At 37.4% G+C, this 21064-nt stretch overlaps 1 protein-coding gene across 6 annotated transcripts in view; it reads right to left on the bottom strand.

The window, feature by feature from the left end:
• TP63 (tumor protein p63) overlaps positions 1–21064 on the bottom strand; it is a 143699-nt gene that overhangs the window by 74944 nt on the left and 47691 nt on the right. For all 6 annotated transcript variants that reach the window (XM_077117872.1, XM_077117873.1, XM_077117868.1 and 3 more), the window contains one exon: positions 3112–3366. In XM_077117872.1, coding sequence (XP_076973987.1) covers positions 3112–3366 — 255 coding nt within the window. The remainder of the gene's footprint in view (positions 1–3111; positions 3367–21064) is intronic.

Genomic DNA, 21064 nt, shown 5'->3' with positions numbered 1-21064 from the left:
GGAAATATGAAGAAATAAAACACAATCCTAAATAGTTCAGTGTGTGTGTGTGCGTGTGCATGTGAAATACAGAATATGGAAAAATGTAATCACACTTCACTTTATTTCATTGGAAGATGTTTAAAATAAATATATTGGTATGTAACTGAGAGCACAATTATCATAAGAATATGCAATAAGAGTGGCCTCTGCCTAATGAGAGCTGCTTCTGCTGTTTCCAGTCTTGTGGGAAGTTTTAAAATGTGTTTTAGTTTGAAAGATTGTTTTAAAATGCATAGATGCCTAAGAGATAGGTGCTCTTGACATAAAAGAAGTCCCCCATTGGTTGGGTTTTGGACGTAGGAGCCCAACTTCCTACTACACAAGCCCTGCCACCGTGTGCCACTGCCTTCTATCAGTCAAGAGAAGAAACAGTCTAAGGAGGATGGTGGAAAGGCTTGAACCGGGAGTAAGGGGGCCTGAATTCTTCCTTGGCTGGTTATAAGGTGCATAAGCTTTACTTCTTAAAGCTTCCTAATTCATAAAATTGGGGATGACCACTTTGGCTATGAAGCTCAATTTGAAACATGTAAGAGAAAATAGTTAAAAATGTGAAGTCTCTGTACACATATGAGGTTAAATAATTTGGCTCAAAGTGTTAAGATTCTGCAGGGGTCAGTGGCAAAGAACTTACATCGTATTAGGTGATCTCAGCAGCTACTCAGACAAGGGTTCAAGTGTCCCAAATTTTGAGTAAGTGCAATTGGGCCTAAAAAAGGCCTGGTTGTTAAGAAGAAAGAACTTGGATAAAAATATAAACACCATGCAATAGCTAGTAAGGTAAGTGGACATCTATTTCAACCAGCTTATTTGTAAGCTCTACAGGGTAGATGGTAGACAACTGAAGGGAAACACAAAAAAGGCAGAGGAGCTTAACCAATACCGCTGAGTTACAGGCAGACAAAACACCCGATTGGAATTTGAGTCCTTCTGAAAATTCTCTATGCTGACTCATTAATACCATCATCTCACCCAAGGAAAACAAAGTAGGTTTCATTATACTTATTGCACAGAGGTAAAGTCTGAATTCTAGAAAAAGAGATTCAACTGACCAAAGTCACTGAGATAAGCAAGATAAGAACCTACTTTTTCTGGCCCCCAAGAATTCTTATTAGCAGTTCCCCAACCCTTTCTCCAGTGTACTGATATAACAGCTGTCACACATTTTGTCAGTGCACTCCACACCAAAACATTTACCTTTTTCAGCCTACCATTAATCCCCAACCGTTTTTTGTGAGATAATTTACTTCTCAAGAGAGGAAGCTTTGAGTGGGGAATGTTTAGGATTGTGTTAGGTCTGACAGAAAGAGACCGTAAGATTTCCATGAGGAACGTGGTAGGCAACGGAGAAAGGAGGAAGAGAATTTGACATTATATTTACATCAAGCTCTCTCTCCCTGGTTCTTAAAACCACTTACAGGGAAATGATTAGCCATTCAGTGGCCCGAATACACCCAGCATTCCCTCAATCACATCTGCTTATGATATAGTGGAGCCCTGACTATAGCTGCCAACCAAAAAATGGTTTACCTTGAAAATCAGGCACTGCAAATGTCAAATTGGTGACCACTGTTCTAAGATATATTTGTACCCCACTTAGAAAATGGTCATTCAAACTGGGTTCTTCAGATAAGTATTACTTTCTCAATCAACTGGTCAAATAACATTTATTTAAGATCTATAGAGTCTGGGTGGGCCACGGTGGCTCAGCAGCAAGGACGCTTGCCTGCCATGCCAGAGGACCTGGGTTCGTTTCCCAGTGCCTGCCCATATAAATAAATAAATAAAAATAAAAAATAAAAAAAGATCTATAGAGTCTAAGATTACTCACCTGTAGTATCCATCTATAGAATTATAAATATAAAAGACTAACGATTATGACACAATTGATAAATAACATGGGGGGGAAACTAAGTATTAAATAATAACTATACTTTATGATTGAAATATTAGCCATAAGGGAATTTGTTTCTCAAACCATTAAAAGAAAGCACTGGGCACACAGGTGGTTCAGTGGCAGAATGTTTGCCTTCCATGTAAGAGTCCCGGGTTCGATTCCTGGACCGTGCACCCCCCCCCCCCAAAAAAAAAGCACTAAAATAAAACTAATACTTAAGCAATTGGGGGACATTTAGGTGGAAAATGAAAGAAAGGACCACAACCTGGCAGGGAGGGCAGATGTCAGAAATGGGCCCAGCTATACCAAAACCTCTGTAACTTTAGGAATATCATTTAATTTCCATGTTCTTGATCTTTACTTGCTAGTAAAACAGGAAGCATAAAACCTCTCCCACCTACTTCACAGAAGAGTGAGGTGACAAAGATGCAAAATTATATAGGAACGTAATAAGTGATATGAATGCAAATTATTTTTTAAATTGTGTCCAACTGGATTAAAGCTTCTAACAAAGTAGGTAAAATACCATATATAATGTAAAAATAGAAATGCTTTCCAAAGAAACTTACTTGTCTAAGTAGGTGGAGGGAAATGTTAAACCAAATTCCAAAGCTACTTTCAACAAGATGATGATATTTAGAAACACCTCTTAATCCATGCAAACTTTAAATTGTTTTAAAGAGGCACAATGTGTGTGCCTCTTTATCTTTAAGCCTTGTTCATTCTTGAACAACCTGTTAAATCCAAAGCATGAATCCAGAGGTTTCATGCTATAATGTGTTACAAAATTAAACTTTGAAATAGAATAACATTCTTATACCTTTTTAACTTTTTAATAAATTTTCACGCGTTCTTAGAAAAATTACAGAAGGAAAAAATCTACCCACCCAACCCCAATACTTTAAACCAGAATCTCTCTGGACTAGATCAAGGTTCTGATGCGCAGTTTTAAAAGCTTTTGTTCGGGGGGAAGCGGGCTCTAAATGGGATAAACATGCATCTTCAGTGTTAAAAATTCTAAGACAAATTGTGCTTGTTGGGTGGAGAGAAAATGTACACCATTAAATACAGAGCCTCTGAGCTCTGAGGAGGAGAAAGCCCTTGGGGGTGATGGGAGGCAAGCCTCGAATGTGGGGTAGTTCTAAGTGGCATAGCTGCACGCAGGGTGACCTTACCGTCCAGGTGGCCGACTTAGCCGTGCTCGACTGCTGGAAGGACACGTCGAAGCTGTGCGGGCCCGGGTAGTCGGTGTTGGACGGGATGGCCGGCGACGGCGACAGGGCATCGAAGGTGGAGCTGGGCTGCGCGTAGGGCGAGGGCGCAGTGACGCTGTTCTGTGCGTGGTCCGTGTTGTAGGGGCTGGTGGAGGAGGAGCCGTTCTGAATCTGCTGGTCCATGCTGTTCAGGAGCCCCAGGTTTGTGTACTGTGGCTGCAGGACACCGAGAAACCCGACGTTAGCCAAGTGAGCCGCTGAGACTTGCTCCCCCCCCCCCAAAAGAGCATCATTTGGTACAAGTTTTACGAAATCGAATTCAGGTCTGCGTATATTTCATAACTGAAGCAAAATAGCCAACACAGGTAGAAACCACCGGAAAAGTCTGAGGCGTGTGTAAGTGCGTGGATGTGTGTGTGTGTGTGTGTGTGTGTGTGTGTGTGTGTGTGTGTGTGTGCGTGCGTGAGATCAGATCACACTGCTGTCCTGTGAAGGCTTGGTCTCCTTAAAAAGCATTTTAAGGTAGGCTATGTCTTCTAACATAGGGGACAAAAAGTGTCCAGTGCTCAGTAGCTACTCAGGAATTTTTTTGTTCTTTTTACCTTTTGTTTTTCCTGTCCTGGTATTTAGAATGAGAACTTGGTAAACATGTTCTAGAGGAGATTTAAGCACCGAATTGTGGTATATGGAGCACAATGAGATGGCCTCTGAATTCCCTTTCAGTCCAGTAATTCTAAATCCTGTCCCAGAGTGCCAGTTCCCCAAGGGACTAGTTTCCTAAAGAACTGAAGAGGCACGGGTAGCAGGTTAGGGAGTGCCAACTATATATTGAAAAAAGGTAAAGTACTAGTATGTTATCCAATATGGTCTAACTTTTATCCACTCCATTTTCTTTTTAGCAGCTTATTCTTTTCTGCAGTAGAACATGTGTGAGTAAGAAGAAGACAATGTCTATATCAAGTATAGAACCAAATTCTACACTTAGTTTAATTCAGAATCACATTGGCTCATGGAGCTTTTAATGCCAGATGCTTTTGTATCTTCTATGTGAATGGACCTGAGCACAGAGTAGGTGCTCAATAAAATGTTTATGGAACAAATGGATACCTTATTTAATCTTCAGCATGACTTGACAGTATTATTATCAGAGAAGAGCCGTGATTTGTCAAAGCATTTGCTAATAAGGAAAGAGGTGAAACCCAATCTTTTGGCCCCAAGTCCAGGCCTCCGTCTGGTCCATCACAAGTATTAACCTGATCAGAAAGATTAACCTGCTCTTTCCAAAACCCAAGTCACATTCAACACATTTTCAGAGGGGGTAACCATGCTTTGGTTCAGGTTTCTCTTTGTGAAAACTTTCCCGCCTGTAAAAATCTCATTTCTTCAAGTTAACATAAGGGGGAAAATCAAACACAAGAAGAGGGAAGGCAGTTCTCTTGGTACATAATTTATAAAGAAAATGAGTAGCCTTGGCTCTTCACTAGAAACACAACTTTGAGAATCCCAGACTAAGTAAAAGTATGAAGAACAAAAAAGGAGGGGTCAAGAAAAATTTCAGTTTGATACAATTTTTTAAGCTTTTATTATTTCACATGAGCAGAAAAATGGACCCTCCCCTTCTTTTCAGTCCAGAGATCATCTGCTAAATGTCACCAATCACATGCCCATCCCATTACATTTATACATTTGCATTCCATTGCCGAATGTCCTGTCCTCATTTGCTCTTCAACTAACTATTAATCTCTCTTTACATTTATCCCCATGCTGATAAAAACAGTGTTGGTCTCGCCTCTCTCCTCGCTGAGTTATACAAATCCTATTCCTCTCCTATCCTCCATCTAGAGCTTCCTCTCCTGCCAGGTGCTGCAGAACTTCAGGTGAGATGGCTAGAGGAGGGAAGAAATAAAACCCGAGGCTTGTACAAATGCATCCACATCCTCGGCTGAACTGAAGCTCTTAGGTTTCCAAGCCTGGGGCAACAGCCTGGGAAGGGGATTGAAAAGATATTATTTGTGTTCAAGTTAAGGGTCAGTATACAAAGCACTCGTGAACGTCCTGTACGAACCAGATAATGCTCCCAGAGGCACGTGCTTCCCTACAACAGTACAATTAGGGAGGCAGTCGTCCCTGCTGAAAAGGACAAAGAACTCACTGAGCACTTTCTCACAGGCAGTAATGCCTGTTGGGCCACCCTTTTCCTCTTCCTTCTTGTGTCACAGAATGGAATTTCACCTTGTTGTAGGCTTGGTGGAGAACAAAGAAACAGGGGCCCTTTGGATTTTTTTTTTCTTTCAATACACATAAAGAGAAGAGTTTGGAATCCAGCTTTAAAAGTCGGTGAGAAAGCAGTCATCGCTTCTCCAAGGGCTTAGAAGAAATGGAAACTCCATTTACCTTATAGTCACAAAGGAGACCCCAGAATAGTGGTGAGACTGAGCAAGGTGAGTGGCACCAAAGAAGTAGAACATTATGACAAAAGTTCTTAAAAAACTGTGGGTGCTGATGGGTGTAATTTCAAGTGCCGTGGTCTTTAATTCCATATAATTCCAAGTGAAACGTTCTACCTGACAACAGCAGCAGCGACAAAAACAATTTGCTCCTGGTACTAACACTTCCATTTATATACCATAAAACTAGATCTCTCAGGATTAGACAAAAAGCTACTTGCTATCCACCATAAAAATAGGAAAAGATACTTCAATTTAAACTCTTCCTAAAATATGTTTTAAAGAAACATAGGTGAAGTAATATACCCAATTATCTTTTAAAAAAAAAAAAAGGAAGAAGGCTAAAACCAACACTACTAATTTTGAATTAGTTAGCCTAAAATGAATACAGACAACAAACTGACCTTAGTAAGGGATGCATGCTTGGATATCTACTTGAATACTTTTCATAAATTCATTAAAAATTAATGTCATAATCTTGCCATAGGAAACAATACTTTAGAAGTAAATCTTTTAAATATTTAGTAAAAAAACAAAATTCTTAGCTGGCTTATTTCTTCAATGAAGAGAGAGTGTGTGTGCTGGCATAGTAAAACTGGAGGCCGAGGGGAAGATAAGCATTGCCAAGCACAAGTATCACTTGGGTAGGATCCGTCACATAAATTTCAGAACCCTGTGCAAAAATGAAAATGCTTGCCCTTTGTTCATAAATTATTAAGACTTTCAAAGCAAAGGCACCTGAGCATTAAACACAGTACAGGGCCTTTATGAACCCAGCTCTATGTGGCTGCACTGACTGCACGCCTGCCTGGGAAGGGAGCCTTGTACCCAGTTCATTGTGAGTATTATCTAACTTGTATGTCCCACAAAAGTGAAGCTAGTGGGGTGAGGGTTGCCTGTGCTCCTTCTTTACAGGTTAGCAATTCCATAAATGCAGATGAGGAGATTTGTGTTATGCTGAGATGCTAATTCAATGCCTAACTATTTATAATGGCAGGTAAAAGATCTGCAGAAAACAGAATATGACACTTTGATGTCTGTCAGAAAAACTGCCCTTGGAAGAATTTTTGATCCAAAAAAGCCCGATGTGCTCTCAAATGTTCCATGTGTTTTCTTATGTAAAGTTCCGAGAATATATGAAATGAAGTAGGAAGAAGTCTCCCTCTCTAATTACAAGATATCTTTATCTCAGAATACTCTTAACATACTCTACTTTGGTACTCAAGTGTTTGTAGAAGGAACGAATGAGTGAAAAGTTATATATCGCATTCTTTCCTCAATATATAAAAGGCAAAGATGACCACAGTTTGTCTGATATCTAACATACACCTGATAAAGCGGAACAACTGATTTCCTATGAATTGAAACAGATGCTTCATTTCTTATAGCATAACTTTGATCTAGTAAGGCCCACTACCTAGACACTGGAAAATTCCATGGCTGGAATTTATTCAGGTTCATCACAGACTGGCTGATATGACCACACAAAAGATGATGCATGCTTGGGTCACAGAGACTTAAGTCCAGGTAATCACAGAACACCCTTGGGGTGTTCTGAAACACAGAATTGTCATAAGTATAAGGATACCCAGAGACTGAATCTTAAACTATTTGCTTTCATCATGAGGAAAGAACAAGCAGAACAGTACCCAAGCAGAGGGAAAAAGTGTTTTCTTTTCTTTTTTTTTTTTTTTTTTTGTCATCTCCCCTAAGTCCTTTTGACTTTCTCATCGTCGTCATCTATAGACTGATTTATTTCTTCACTTTAGTCTGGCTGCTTATAGTAACAGCAATACAGAGTAGATGAGATTTTTTCCCCGACTGATCACTACTTTAAAAGTGTCCTATGAGTATTATGTCCCACAGTTTCCTTTTATTTTTCTTTCCTGCATTATTCTGGAAATGCTATTAGACTCTGAATACATAATCGGCCTGAATTTTCTGCGCATCAGCCCAGCAATACTATATTGCTATATATTACTGTGTACAAAGCTCAATATTGAGTAACTGGATTTTTATTTATTAAAGTTGAAGATGTAATTACTTCCCTGTAAAAGAATTCAACATCAAAAAGAGATTCCAATCAAATTATTTGACCAGTGCAATGGAAGCATGGTTTGATACGTATGCCTTATGTATCATTTACGTTTCTTAAAACCCATCTTCTCATGATTGTATAATGATATAGCTTTTACAATGTTATTATGTGACTGTGAAAACCTTGTGTCTGATGCTCCTTTTATTTATCTTATTAACAGATGAGTAAAACATGGATTATAAATAAATAATGGGGGAACAAATGTTAAAACAAATTTAGTAGATTGAAATGCTAGTGATCAATGAAAGGAAGGGGTAAGGGGTATGGTATGTATGAATTTTTTCTCTTTTCTTTTTATTTCTTTTTCTGAATTGGTGCAAATGTTCTAAGAAATTATCATAATGATGATATTCAACTATGTGATGATATTGTGAGTTACTGATTATATATCAAGAATGGAATGATCATATGGTAAGAATGTTTATGCTTGTATGTTGTTATGTTTAATAAATCATTAATTTTAAAAATCTATCTTCTCCAATTTTTCTGTAAAGAGACATTTGTACTTTCTTTTTCCCAAATATTACTATCTCTAAAAGCACATTTATGGCAATATTGCAGTAATAGTCAACAATACATAGCGAGAACTTTATAAAAATGGGAATGAGGGTAAGGGAGGTTCCTGTTGGGATATATAATCCTAACATCTCAGTTCCTAACATTCTTTCCAACCTTTATCAGAGGAAAGAATAATTTGCCCAAGTGCCATTTGAAAAGAAAACATATTTATGATCCTCACCCAACTGTTAGATGAGGCCAGGAGACTGAACATTTTTATCATTCCTTATACTCCTGTATGGACCCCTAGTAATACAAAAGAACTCTGGACTTGGGCTTGGTGACATGGGATCCAAATCCCAATGCAGCTGCTAACATGCTGTGTACCTCTGGACAAAATACTTGAGGGTGCACAGGTAGTTCAGTGGTAGAATGCCTGTCATCCATGCGGGAGACCTGGGTTCATTCCCGGACCATGCATCCAAAAAAAACACTTGAACAACTGGACCTTAGTGTCTTGTAAGTAAAATGTGTTGAATGAAGAGGTTGAATCTAATGATCAAACATAAAGGGTGCAACAACTTTAACTTTCTGTTAGGGATGGACATCCTTCTGTGAAGCTGTTTTAAATGAATGCATGAAACCACTGTAAAAAAAAAATGGATTTCTATTTTTTTCTTTATAGACATTTGCCAGGTCCAACCTAGAAATCTAAAATGTTGCAGGCAGCATATATAGTTTCCCCAGCTGATATAACCTTTCACCTCAGGCTTCATACAAGAGCTTTTATGAACATTCTAAAGATCTCCTGGGAAAAGAAAACAGTTTTCTTCATGACCCTCTAGCTTTACAAAGCATTCATTTGATTATACTCTACCAGCGAGTACTACATTTTCATCCCCAAATATCTACAGGATAGAGACTTTTCAACACGTACTGCCTAAGGGAGAAATAGTTATCATTTTTTAGTCTTTTACCACCTGTCTTACCTCAAGGAATGATGGTTTGCTTTATGCTAGAATTAAACACAATTGACTTAAAGTGCTCCATTCGAAGTCAGGAAGATATTTGTATTATAATGCCAAGTTAAAAGACTGTCTTTCCTACTTAAGAAATTACTTAGCATCACATTTTTTCTTAAAAATAGTTTTCGTGAGGTATAAACTATTTCACTTCTTTTGTCTTTTAAAAAAGTACTAAAAAGCAAATGTTTGGTGAAAAAAATATAAGGATAAAGCATTTGAGTAGCACTAAAAAGACAGTAGGGAGAGAGATTACTGGAATGTTTTATGTTATGACACAAAGTGTCAAGAGTCCTTTGAGAGGCCAGATTCCATAAAGTAGGAGAAAGATGCCTAAAAGCCACATCCAACTCCAGGCAATGGCAGGTGAAGAAAGTAAATACAAAGTTGGTTAATGAGGGAGACAACAATGTCAACAAATATTAGCCCTAGCATTTGCAAGGGAGGCCAGGCGTTTGCAATGTATTGAGGTTAAAACTGGATCCAAATACAGCTAAAATTCAAGTGCATAGAGCTCAGCTATGGAAAAGTAAACCTTCAATTGTAGGATTTTAAATAAATTCTTCCTTCTAGAAATCATTAAAAGTGAACAAAATAAAAATTGGGAGGCATTTCAATTCTGAATGAAACTGGCATTACATGCTAAGGAGGCATTAGGCCTAGCAGAGAGGTATCCTTTTAATATTCAATAATTCTTGATGTAAGTATTAGGGAAAACTAGTCAGGGTTTGTTCAAAGTAAATCAATAATTTTTTTTTTTTTTTTTTTTTTGGTATGCTATATGGCAGGATCACATTTCATTCTTTTTCCATGTGAGTTTCCCCATATTGCAGCATTATTTTCTGAATTTTTGTTTGTTTGTTTGGGAAGTGCATGGACCCGGGAATCAAGCCCAGGTCTTCAGCATGGCAGGCAAGAATTCTACCACTGAACTATCCTTGCACCCACTCCAAGTATTATAATTTTTAAGGTTGGAAGAAAAATATGTTTGAGGACATTTTCAATCCATAGCAATCATGTTTTAATAGCTCTATTTAGCAGGCTAATGCTAATGTCAATAATAAAAATCTTCATTGAAGGTTAGATCATCTACCTGGAAAACATACCATAATGACATTAGAGGCTCAGCTGTATTGTTGCACTGATTTTTTTTTGTATGGGCAGGCACCGAGAATTGAACCCGGGTCTCTGGCATGGCAGGCAAGAACTCTGCCTGCTGAGCCACCGTGTCCTGCCCTGTACTGATTTTTACAATGAGTTTAAAATACTTAAAAATAATTTTAACAATATATCTGTCTGGTCCATATCAGAAATTGACTTAAAACCATGGGATAATTAAAAGTGATTAGCATTTTATCACAGGAAATAACTTGGCTCACCATAACATGAAACTGAAGATGTATCGATTTCAAGAAAATAATGACCAACAATTATTTTAAAAATCTGAAATATATTAAGCATTAATATTTAATCCTTTACCTTTACCTTAAAAGAATAACTATTTCTACAACTACTATTAACAGTCATTACTGAGTCCTTATCATATACTATATAGTGTCTAAGTGCCTTACATATGTTTACTGATTTAATCCTCATGAGATAGATGACATATTTTATAGAGTACGAACCTGAAGCTTTGCAAGATTAAGGAACTTGCTAAAGGTGGTAAGTAGCAGAGTCCAAATGTGAAACCAGTAAATCTGGCTCTAGAACCCCCTTTCTTAATCCTTAATTTGTCCTGTAGCCTTCATTCTGGTTCACACTTAAGTAGAAGCCACTAGAATTTCTGACTGAAATTTTTATCTACAAGTTAAACTCAAGGAAAACACTCCTCTTTTATATATAATGAAAATGTTTTCTACTCATCAAAAACAGGATATAAAACTTCAACCATTAATAAAATCGGTATAAGAGGGGGAAGAGAGAAATGAGACAAAATAAAGTTTCAGTGGCTGAGAGAGTTCAGTCGAGAGGTTATCCTGGAGGTTATTCTTATGCATTATATAAATATCCCTTTTTAGTTTATGGTGTATTGGAGCGGGTGGAGAGAAGTACCTGAAACTGTTGAGCTGTGTTCCAGTAGCCCTGATTAGTGAAGACACTTGTTAAAGATATAATGTTTACAATGTGACTGTGTGATTGTGAAAACCTTGTGTCTGATGATCCTTTTATCCAGGGTATGGACAGATGAGTAAAAAAAAAAAAATGGATACAATAAATAATATGGGGGACAAAGCGTAAAGTAAATTGGGAAGTAATACTAGTAGTAGATGAGAGGGAGGGGTAAGGTGTATGCTATGTATGAGTTTTTTCTCTTTTCTTTTTATTTCTTTTTCTGGAATGATGCAAATGTTCTAAAAATGATTATGGTGATGAATACACAATGTGATGAGGTGAGACACTGATTGTACATCATGTCTGGTACTATGTGTGCAAGGATTTCTCGTAAAAAAAAATTAAAAAAAAAAAATAGAATGGATATAATTGCAAAGAAGAGTTAGAGACCCTTCTTGGAGCCACCACCTAAAACTCATATAAATCAGATCTTGTCACTCACAAACTTGAATCCCTTGACCAACTTCCCATTCTTTTTGAGTAAAGGTCCCAAATCTTTAAAATGCTCTATGAGACACTGCATGGGACTTGCCTCCTCACTCAGTGAAGAACAATCACTTGGGTCTTCCTGCAGTTTTTCAAAGGTGAACATCTTCAGTTCTCGGGTCTTATGCACAAGCAGATTATGCTACCTGGAAAATTCACACCACACCCTATTCTCTGGTTGTTTCCAAACACATCCTTCACAGCTTCTAGCTTAAATGTCATCTCCCAGGAGAAGCCCAAATAGGTCCTTCCTGTTTCACATTTTCATAGCACTTCAACTTTCCCTGTGTATCATGTAATTATAATTGAAATTAATTATTTCTATAAATATTTCTAATGTTGGTCTTCTCTGCTAGATTATAAATTTATGGAAGATTATATCTCGCTTGTTTAGTGCTGAATTCCTAGTACTATGTCTCAGACATAGTAGGTGCTCACCAAGTATTTATTAAAAGAATAAACGCACAGTGCTTCAAAATAAAAAGTAATTTTCGGAATGTGTTTATTTTATTCTAATAATACTAAGTATTGATTTTCATCCAGCAGCCAGTCTGTCTCCAAACTGGCTTCCTCTCTTCACATACTACAACGAGGTAAATGTTTAAGTGCATCTCCAAATAATCTCTATGACCTTTGTTTGTGTTTTGTTTTGTCTTCGTAGGTAGGAATTGTGCTTTCAACATCAACTTTTATGGGAACGAGTAGTAGAATAGCTAATCTGTCATTCACAAGGCAATGAGTAATACTTGGTAGTTTATACCTCGCTGGGAAGTTTATTAATGAGCTTCTACTTCCTTAAAACAAACACATATACACTTTTGTGCCAAAGCAATATTTTTTTTAAATTATTTTTTACTTGATGATATTGTTTCTAATGAATCTAGGTCAACAATAAGAACCTAAATCTTCGTGGTCACATAATTATTCATGTCCTACTTATGGAGCTCATGTACAGAACAAAGGTTCCTTTAGAAAGAAACCACCCAGAATCACTAAAATACGATGTAGTTTCTGGTGGATAAGCCATCAAATTGGTCCCTACCTCACTAATTTCCATGATTTTCTGTCCGGTTAGCCAAAATTCAGTTTAGAGTAATGCCATAATTAATGGCTCACAAATGTATATTTTAAGGAACTGGGATTGCAGTTCATCCAGAGGAATCATTTCTTGCAAATTATATGAATGCCTGACTTCATTTTCCAGAACTCATAACAAATGCTCTGAGATCGAATCTCTCAACTTTTATTGTAAAAAGAAAACTGAAGCATACAATAGGGGTATACTATTCAGTCTTAGTGAGAGTGTGTGTGTGTGAGTATGTGTGTGTCCATGTGTGCACATGCTCAAATGAGGAATGCTTTTCAATTTGCTTTTCCTTGTTAAGTTCTTTATTACATTTCCAATATATCTGAGACCAAGTTTTCAAGCAATTTACTTTGCTTTGTAATTAGACATGGTTACTTATGTAATGTTGGCATATTCCTTTAAACTGTCACTTTTAACTACAAAATAAAGCTGAAATTTCCAGCTATGTGAGAGACAGGGCTTACTTTGAAAAAGGCACTCATCTATTCATTTCATTCTATTTACCCCATTATAAGAGAAACAATCCATCAATCAGTTTAATAATTACAACAGCTCATTAGTGTCTTATTTGAGCAGAAAAAAGCTAGGACACCATGTTTGAGAGCTAAATGATTTAAAGACATCTCAGACATCCTTTAGTAAAAACACTATAGAAAATAAAATGGGAAAGTGTTTGCAAATCATCAAGCTTATTCACCCAGAGCAAACCACCCACATATCTGGTGATGATCCAGAGGCATGCAGGGGGCAAACTGAATGAAGTGAACAGCGTGGAAGCAAGTAAACACTTAAAAAAAAAAAAAAAAACTGCAAAGCAAGATAAAAATCTAATCTGTGAAGTTTCTTAAAAAAAATCAAACACATTCTCTATCCTCATGAGTAATCAATTATGTGCATGCACTTTATACTGTTTACCTGTTAGAGTACAATTCATTTCTAACTCATGAAACTGCCTTGTCTTTTTAAAAACGTGCTCACTGCTTGAAATATAATGGAAATAAATACCTGGGCTCATTACAAAAAAAAAAAAAAACTGGCAATATATCAAAGAAATCTATATTATTCAATTATTTGCAGAAGATATGTGTGGACAAGGCTTATGAGTATGAGATTGCTTTGCTTTCTGCACAGGTGGTTACAAACAGCTTTTCTGAAACATTCAGCTTTTCAGTAAATAACCACACCATAAACTATCTGAAGATGCTTCTTCGAGTGACGTTTCCATTTAGAGGACATCATTCAGTGGCCCTGGAGAGAATACACAGATAAATACAGCATGTCTTCCCTCTCTGAGCCTTCAATTTAGAGACAGAAGGACACTGTACACACAGAGAACAAGAAGGAAGGGACAGAGACATTAAAAGAGTTCAGAGATAGAAGTTATAATGAACAGAGAGATTTGGGAAATATTTAAGAAAAAGGTAGTTCCCAGCAGGGCCTTAAATAATGGAAAGGATTTTCCATTTAGATAAATTCACAAGACTTGGGAGATAGGGTGAGGGAAGGCAGAGGAGGCAGATGGCTGAGGAAGAAAATAGAAGAAGTGGAAAGAGAAAGAAAGAGACATTGCACTATTCTTATTTTCAGTCCTCTGAGCACTTTGAAATGTTAAAATCATTTCCCAGGCTTAAAAGTCCTCCAATGAGCTTCCTACTTCACCCAGTGCTACCATGTTTCTACGTTTACCTTGGAGAGTCCTTAAGGTGGGTCTGGTGACAAAATGTCACATGGTCTATTTAAAGGTAATCAAGCCATTCCCAAAACACCTGATGCTGCCCTTACAGAGGGTAATGGTTTTCCTTTTAATTCTGATTCCATCAATACAGTGACACTAATCCAGACTGATTGGAGTAAACAGGGCATATTCCCCATTGTCTCTGTGATCTGAGGAAGAATAAACTTGAGAAAGATCACTGCCTGGATTGGAAATGGCCCCTTTGGGTGTTTTGTGCAAGCTTAAAAGGAAAAAAGAAAATGCCTAATCAGAGCTCTTTCCAAGGCAAGCTCACATTGGGGGTGGTAATTCTCATATGGGTATTATACTAAACTGCGCCTATTAATGGCTTTAGCACCAATAAGAAAGTAGAACTCTTTCTTTTGTAGTGTTTCCAGAATAGCTGATGAGAGTCTTTCATAAATTTCCGCCTTTGGCAACACACCACAGCTTGACTCAAAATTCCCTCTTTCAGCTTTTATAAGGAAATCTTTTTTTTTTTTTTTTTTTTTGCCATTCAAAAAGCACAAACAAGATGCAATTCAGATTACAAGTTTTGCATGAGATATCAATTTAAACTCTACACACATCCACTAACATTACCTAATTGTCTTGTTCCTGGCAGTTATCCCCTCTCCTAGAACCAGCGTGTCCTTTATCTTAACATCAGATTTTAAATCTACAGGTGAACATTATCTGGTGAAACCACCTGAGCTAGATACATGCAGTCCCATTTCACTTTGTGCTTTGAAAAGAAACTTAGCTGCATTTAAAAGAGAAAAAAAAAAAAAAACGTGTAAAGAGTCATTAAATGTTAAGTAAATTTAAAAGTACACAATTTCCAAGATTTTGTGTTTGTGTTTGGAAAATGGAAATGAATGCTTTCCCAATAGTGTAGGTGTGCTATGTTATCAGACCAAATAAGAAAATCCACTGTGGAGAGCATAAAGTACTGTTTCTGAGAGGACTTTACAGACACTTAATTTAACTAATTATTTCTTCAAAGGCAGCTATATAGCAATAATGTGGTAATTTGTGTAACTTCACTGTTACCCCTGATATATGCACCAAGTTAAAAGCAGGGCAATTATATGCTACCATTGGATATTAGATATCTTCCAAATCCACTACATGCAAGCGGAGAATTCGATTGACAAAGAAAAGAAACTTAGATACTAAGCTTTGATGTCCACTCATTTCCCAGTGCCCCCTTCCCACTCTCTATCCTTGCCTTTAAATCAAATCACCAAGCTTCCTCCCCAATGGCCTGCCCCACTATTATCTCCTGAATCGCTTACATGTTCTTCCTTGGGGAAAAGGAAGTGAGAAAACAGGCTGTGGAAGAAGATATTAATGTGGGTAAACCAAGGTCTTTCCCAATATTTCTCTTCAAATCTTAAATGTGAATATGTATCCCTGCCTCAAATGAAATTTGCAAATAGTATGGCAAAGCTTTGTGTATGTGAGATACTGAGATCTTAATTTTGTTTTTTGAGTTCTGTTTATTTTGAGGATGGTGGGGGTGCTTGCTTTTTTAAATGGGGCATTCATATTTCTTTCTAATGTATTATTTCCCAATTGGGATTCTCAGCTTGAACATGTCATACTTGTTTTAGCTTCTCACACAGTTAGCTCTAGGATTACTGTTTGTATTTAAAGCAGTGACCGGAGAAAAAGGTTTTCTTGTCCTGATTCTAAGATGACAATATGATAAATAAAATTAACTCCTAATTAGTGTAGAAAATCAGTCTGACTTTTGTTCCTAGCTTTGATTAATTTTTAAATGTAACCACCAAGTCCCTATAATGGGTAACATAGCATATCCATCTCTATAGAAGCCTTAGAGAAGTAGAACAGGGTGCTTGCAATTTTTCTGAGCCCATGCGATCATTTGGCCTAATTTTTCTCCCTCCCCACATTTTCTTATCACCCTCAGAGCATGTATGTGGTCAAAATTTTGAGTCTCACATTTTGAACACTGCCCTTAGCTTTCAAAATGCACATGGGTTCTAGCTCTTTGTGAGTTTAAAAGACCAAAAAAGTCATCTTTTGTTGTTTCTACAGAAGCTTTCCATTTTGACATAAATATTAGAGATCAAGGTTTCAATCAACATATTTTATTTTCCAAATCCGTCTGCTCTCCCCCTTCATCTGATCCTGTGTAGTTCTTCTTTGATTTTTTTTTTTTTTTAATTTTCTCCTTTCTAGCTAGAAGGACCTTCCCCCCACCCCCACCCCCCACCTTGGCAGAATTCTGGTCTCAAACCATAGAAAATACTACCTTCCTCATGAATTCCACTTCACTGTTATTGAGACAGTGTCCCTTACAGCAGTTTTGTGCCTTAGGTGTCCCTAATTACATTCTTTTTTTTTTTTTAACATGGGCAGGCACCCAGAAACGAACCTGGGTCCCCGGAATGGCAGGCGAGAACTCTGCCACTGAGCCACTGTGGCCCGCCCTTGCATTCTATTTTATACTATGGTCCTTTGTGAACACCCTATGTGCTTCCTAGGGATGTGAATTGCCAGTGACCAATAACTATAGCTTGTTCATTATAGATTCCCTCACAGTGCCTGGCACAGTGTCTATTCTGAATTAGCTCGCAGTGAATGTTGGATTTTATGGAAACACTTATTTTAGTGAGGGAAATAATCGATCAGGTTTTGCAGTCTGGGCATCAAAACTACCGCATCCAGTTGACACTCAAATTTCTATTACTTTTTCACTCGAGAGGTGGGAGTAAGGGAAAAGAATGAAATAAAGAGTTGATTCTTTACCTGTAGGGTGATCATATACTCTATATTTTAAATTGAGCATTTCTGAAAGTAAAAGAGGGAGCTATTCATTAATAGCTATTATTAATAGCTGCTATTAATAATAATCACTAGAAACGGCAGGCATAAATAAGGACTATCCAAGCAAATAAGACCATACACTTATCTACAGCCACAACCATTAAAGAGAGTTACAGGCTGAGAACACCTGAGTTGTGTGAGACGTTAGAAACAATCCAATCCTACCCTTCCAAATGGTTCCAGTGAAGTGATGGATAATTCTTAAAAACAGGCCTCTTCCAATGATACAGAGAAATGTATTTTCATGCTTACAGGTAGTTCTGAGCAAAACCACTTATCTCCAAGGGTTTTCTAGCATAGCCCCAAATCTACCACTCCTCTTTTCAAAACCCTTTGTCAGCTTGTCATTGCCCCTATATTAAAGACACCTTTTTTCATGCTCTGACTCTCCATGGGCAACTCTATCTTATTTTTCTAACTTTATTCCCTAATTCTCTCATGCTTTTAATTTCTTATAAACTATTTGACATTTCTGAGTACACTAGCAACAGTTCCATCTCTATGCCTTTGCTGATGCTTCATCTGAAATTCTCCTTCCCTCTTGTAATTCTACAACTTAGAAAGTCTACTTGTTCTTGCAAACATAACTGGATCCTACATAAACAGGAATACTTCCTTGATTTTCGTACTTCTAGGAGATCTCTTTCTGGTTGACCCTTTATATTACTGTGGTTACATTTTTCATACATATAAGGCCTGCCCTGAATTATATATTCTGTATACCTGCCGCATTCCCCATATGAATTGTAAACTTCTTAGGTGCAAGTACTCTTTCTTACTCACACTATAGCCTGTGCACCTATGCACCATGCTATATAAAAGCGATACTCAGTAAGCATTTACTAAAAATGAGAATGTCCTTCCTTTATTTCTCCTCCTCATCACTGCTATTCATGCATGTTGACAAAGTACAATTTAACTAAATGATATGAGCGAAGACGAGCAATGCTTACAGCACTACTACAATGACAAGTCACATTTCACAGCTTTCTTCTGCCTTTAAGTTATATTTTCAAGAGAAAACTAGGATTCAGATTTATAACTCAACCTCTGGATCAACAGCTCCAGCTTGTCACTTCAATCCATTCTCCTCCAATCTCAGTCTACTACCCAACTGGAATCCCTTCCCTCAGTCTACTAATCTGGCACTTGAGAATAATGCTCTGTCAGTTACCTGACCTTTTTCTTATCATTCATTCAAAAGAAACTGGAGTCCACTGGGTTTTGAGAATGTTTCATCTCCAGAATAGCACAACTTTTCTGGAAAAAAAATCAAGTAGTTTTTTACTGACCTTTCTTTTTGGTATCTGTGCTCACTCTTCCTTATTTATGACATAGAAAAATTGGAAGTTAGAATAATTATTCAACAAGGGGGAAAAGCTTAATTCCATACTGGTATCAAGAAGGGAGAATTTTACCTGTTCCCCTCAATCCCATCAGCTCATGTCCCACCCAGTGCAATCATATGCACATCAAAGAAAACTAGAGTGCATTCATAATAACATATTTCTCAGCCCTTCGGCCCATATTCCTTGTTGATAAATTTTTAAAAATAAGTCTCATGACCTCAGACATAAGGCAGAATACAGGCTCTAAATTCTGTATATCCTCATCATCTAGGAAAATGTTAATAATTTTGTATTCAGAAAATGTATGTGGTATGATGAAAGCACACCAGTATTTTCTGGCTGCTATAACAACCCAGAAATTTATTCATAACTCCTACGGCATTCCCCAAACTATCACTGAGGATCACTGCTCTTCTGAAAAACACAACAAAACAAACATGCTTTTCCTTATGGGTGAAAGGATATGTTGTTTATTATCATCGCATCATTTTTCCAATAGTTATGAAAGAAGGTCTGTCTGATCTATGATCTGTGATCTAAGATCTCTTTCTCCCAGGCTCCTCTGGGTTTGAGGGCACCAAACTGTAAAGCAAGTAGTGCAATCTAAGGCCACCACGTGGAAGCAGGAGCACAGCCTGGTGACACCTGAATGCAGTCTGCAGCCTCTGCTTCAATTCACTGTGTCACCTGTGGTGCTAAACAACCCAGAAGCACAACACTGGAAAATGTAGAACAATACGTTCATTAACTATCAAGAGAAAAATCATTCCCATTTAAAAGGATCAGTCAATAGAAACAGTACTGGGATAGGACAAAGTATTTCCCTTGACTATGTAGGCCCAGAGGTCAATTAAATGACCATGACCCAGACTCAAAGTTTATACTGCTGCCTCTGCCCTTTCTTTTCTTCTTGCACTTCACTTCCTGTGCACAATGATTCTTTATGGAAACTTTTGGGGGCATCTACTATGAATCATGGTAACCCTCTTTTAGAGGATATTCCATCTCTCCTGAATATCAAGGGGAAAAAAGTTATGTAATTGGGACTCATATATAAATATGTATGTGTATAAATATATATGTGTATCTCTCTCCCTATAAAAATATATATAGATATGCATATCTCTCTCTATATATAATACATATAGAGAAAAATATATATAGTAATATATATATATCTGTTCTTATAAAAAATGATTTTATCAACTCCTGAATATTGGACTTCTTCAAATATGTTATCATATATATATATATATATAGAGAGAGAGAGAGAGAGAGAGAGAGATACATAGAGAGAGATCAACTGCATAAAGAAAAGCATTAGTCCCAGTTTGTAAAAATGAGATGTTTTAGTGTATGAGCCCAAAGTTCCCTTTAATTCTAGATCACAATAACCCATTCATCAAAGTACTTTTCCCGGTTGGTCCAAAACACTAAGAGAATTTTAGTAAAGCTCTCTTTCTGAGAGGGAGTTTGGGTCTCTCTTTTCTTCTCTCTCAAACATTCAGCCCAGTTTTGGCAACATAATTCAACTACAAATTAATCTGTGAAGAATTTCCTTTCTTTTGAGCCTCTCCCTCTCCAAGTCTGAGACCAGAGGCTGTGTCATTCCAAGCCTGGCACTGGGGAACAGTGCTTGCTTAAGGCCTCACCATTGCCACCTCAGGGCAGAACCTTAAACCAAGCTTGTTCCATCCTGTCCATGTTCTCCTCCCTTCCGGACCCTTTCCTGTTCATTAAGAGCTTCCCAAAATTCAGCTCTGCTTGGGAGGAAAAGACTTGGAAAGTTGTGGAGAAGGGAGAAAGAATGGGGTTCTAATACATTTTTTGAGTTATCCCCCCAAAGAAATGAACAGCAAATTAAATAAATTATTTGAGGTCACAGATTGGCCAATCCTTTTAAAATAATTTTCACTCTCACTAGTAGTCCGGTACCTTTTTATTTGTAATCAGTCCAATTTCTATCAATTCTTATGACAGTAGAGCCCTGTTTCGGTATTCTGTATCAAAGTCACCTTAAGGTGAGCTTCAAAACGTTGTAACTTTCAGGATTCTCGGGGCCATGTGGTCCCTTTTATTTCTTATACTCATAGGGAGAGCTACATTTTTACAGATGACTAGCTATTAAAACATAACATACTCTAGAAAGCAAAGCTGTTCTTAAGCATGAAAATGGAAATCCAAAGACATGCAGATATCACATCACACACACACTAGTGGGAGAACACAGGATGTGAAAGGG

Source organism: Tamandua tetradactyla, chromosome 10 (assembly GCF_023851605.1).
Source record: "Tamandua tetradactyla isolate mTamTet1 chromosome 10, mTamTet1.pri, whole genome shotgun sequence".
Classification (NCBI taxonomy): domain Eukaryota; kingdom Metazoa; phylum Chordata; class Mammalia; order Pilosa; family Myrmecophagidae; genus Tamandua; species Tamandua tetradactyla.
This window is presented reverse-complemented; position numbering and strand designations above follow the sequence as displayed.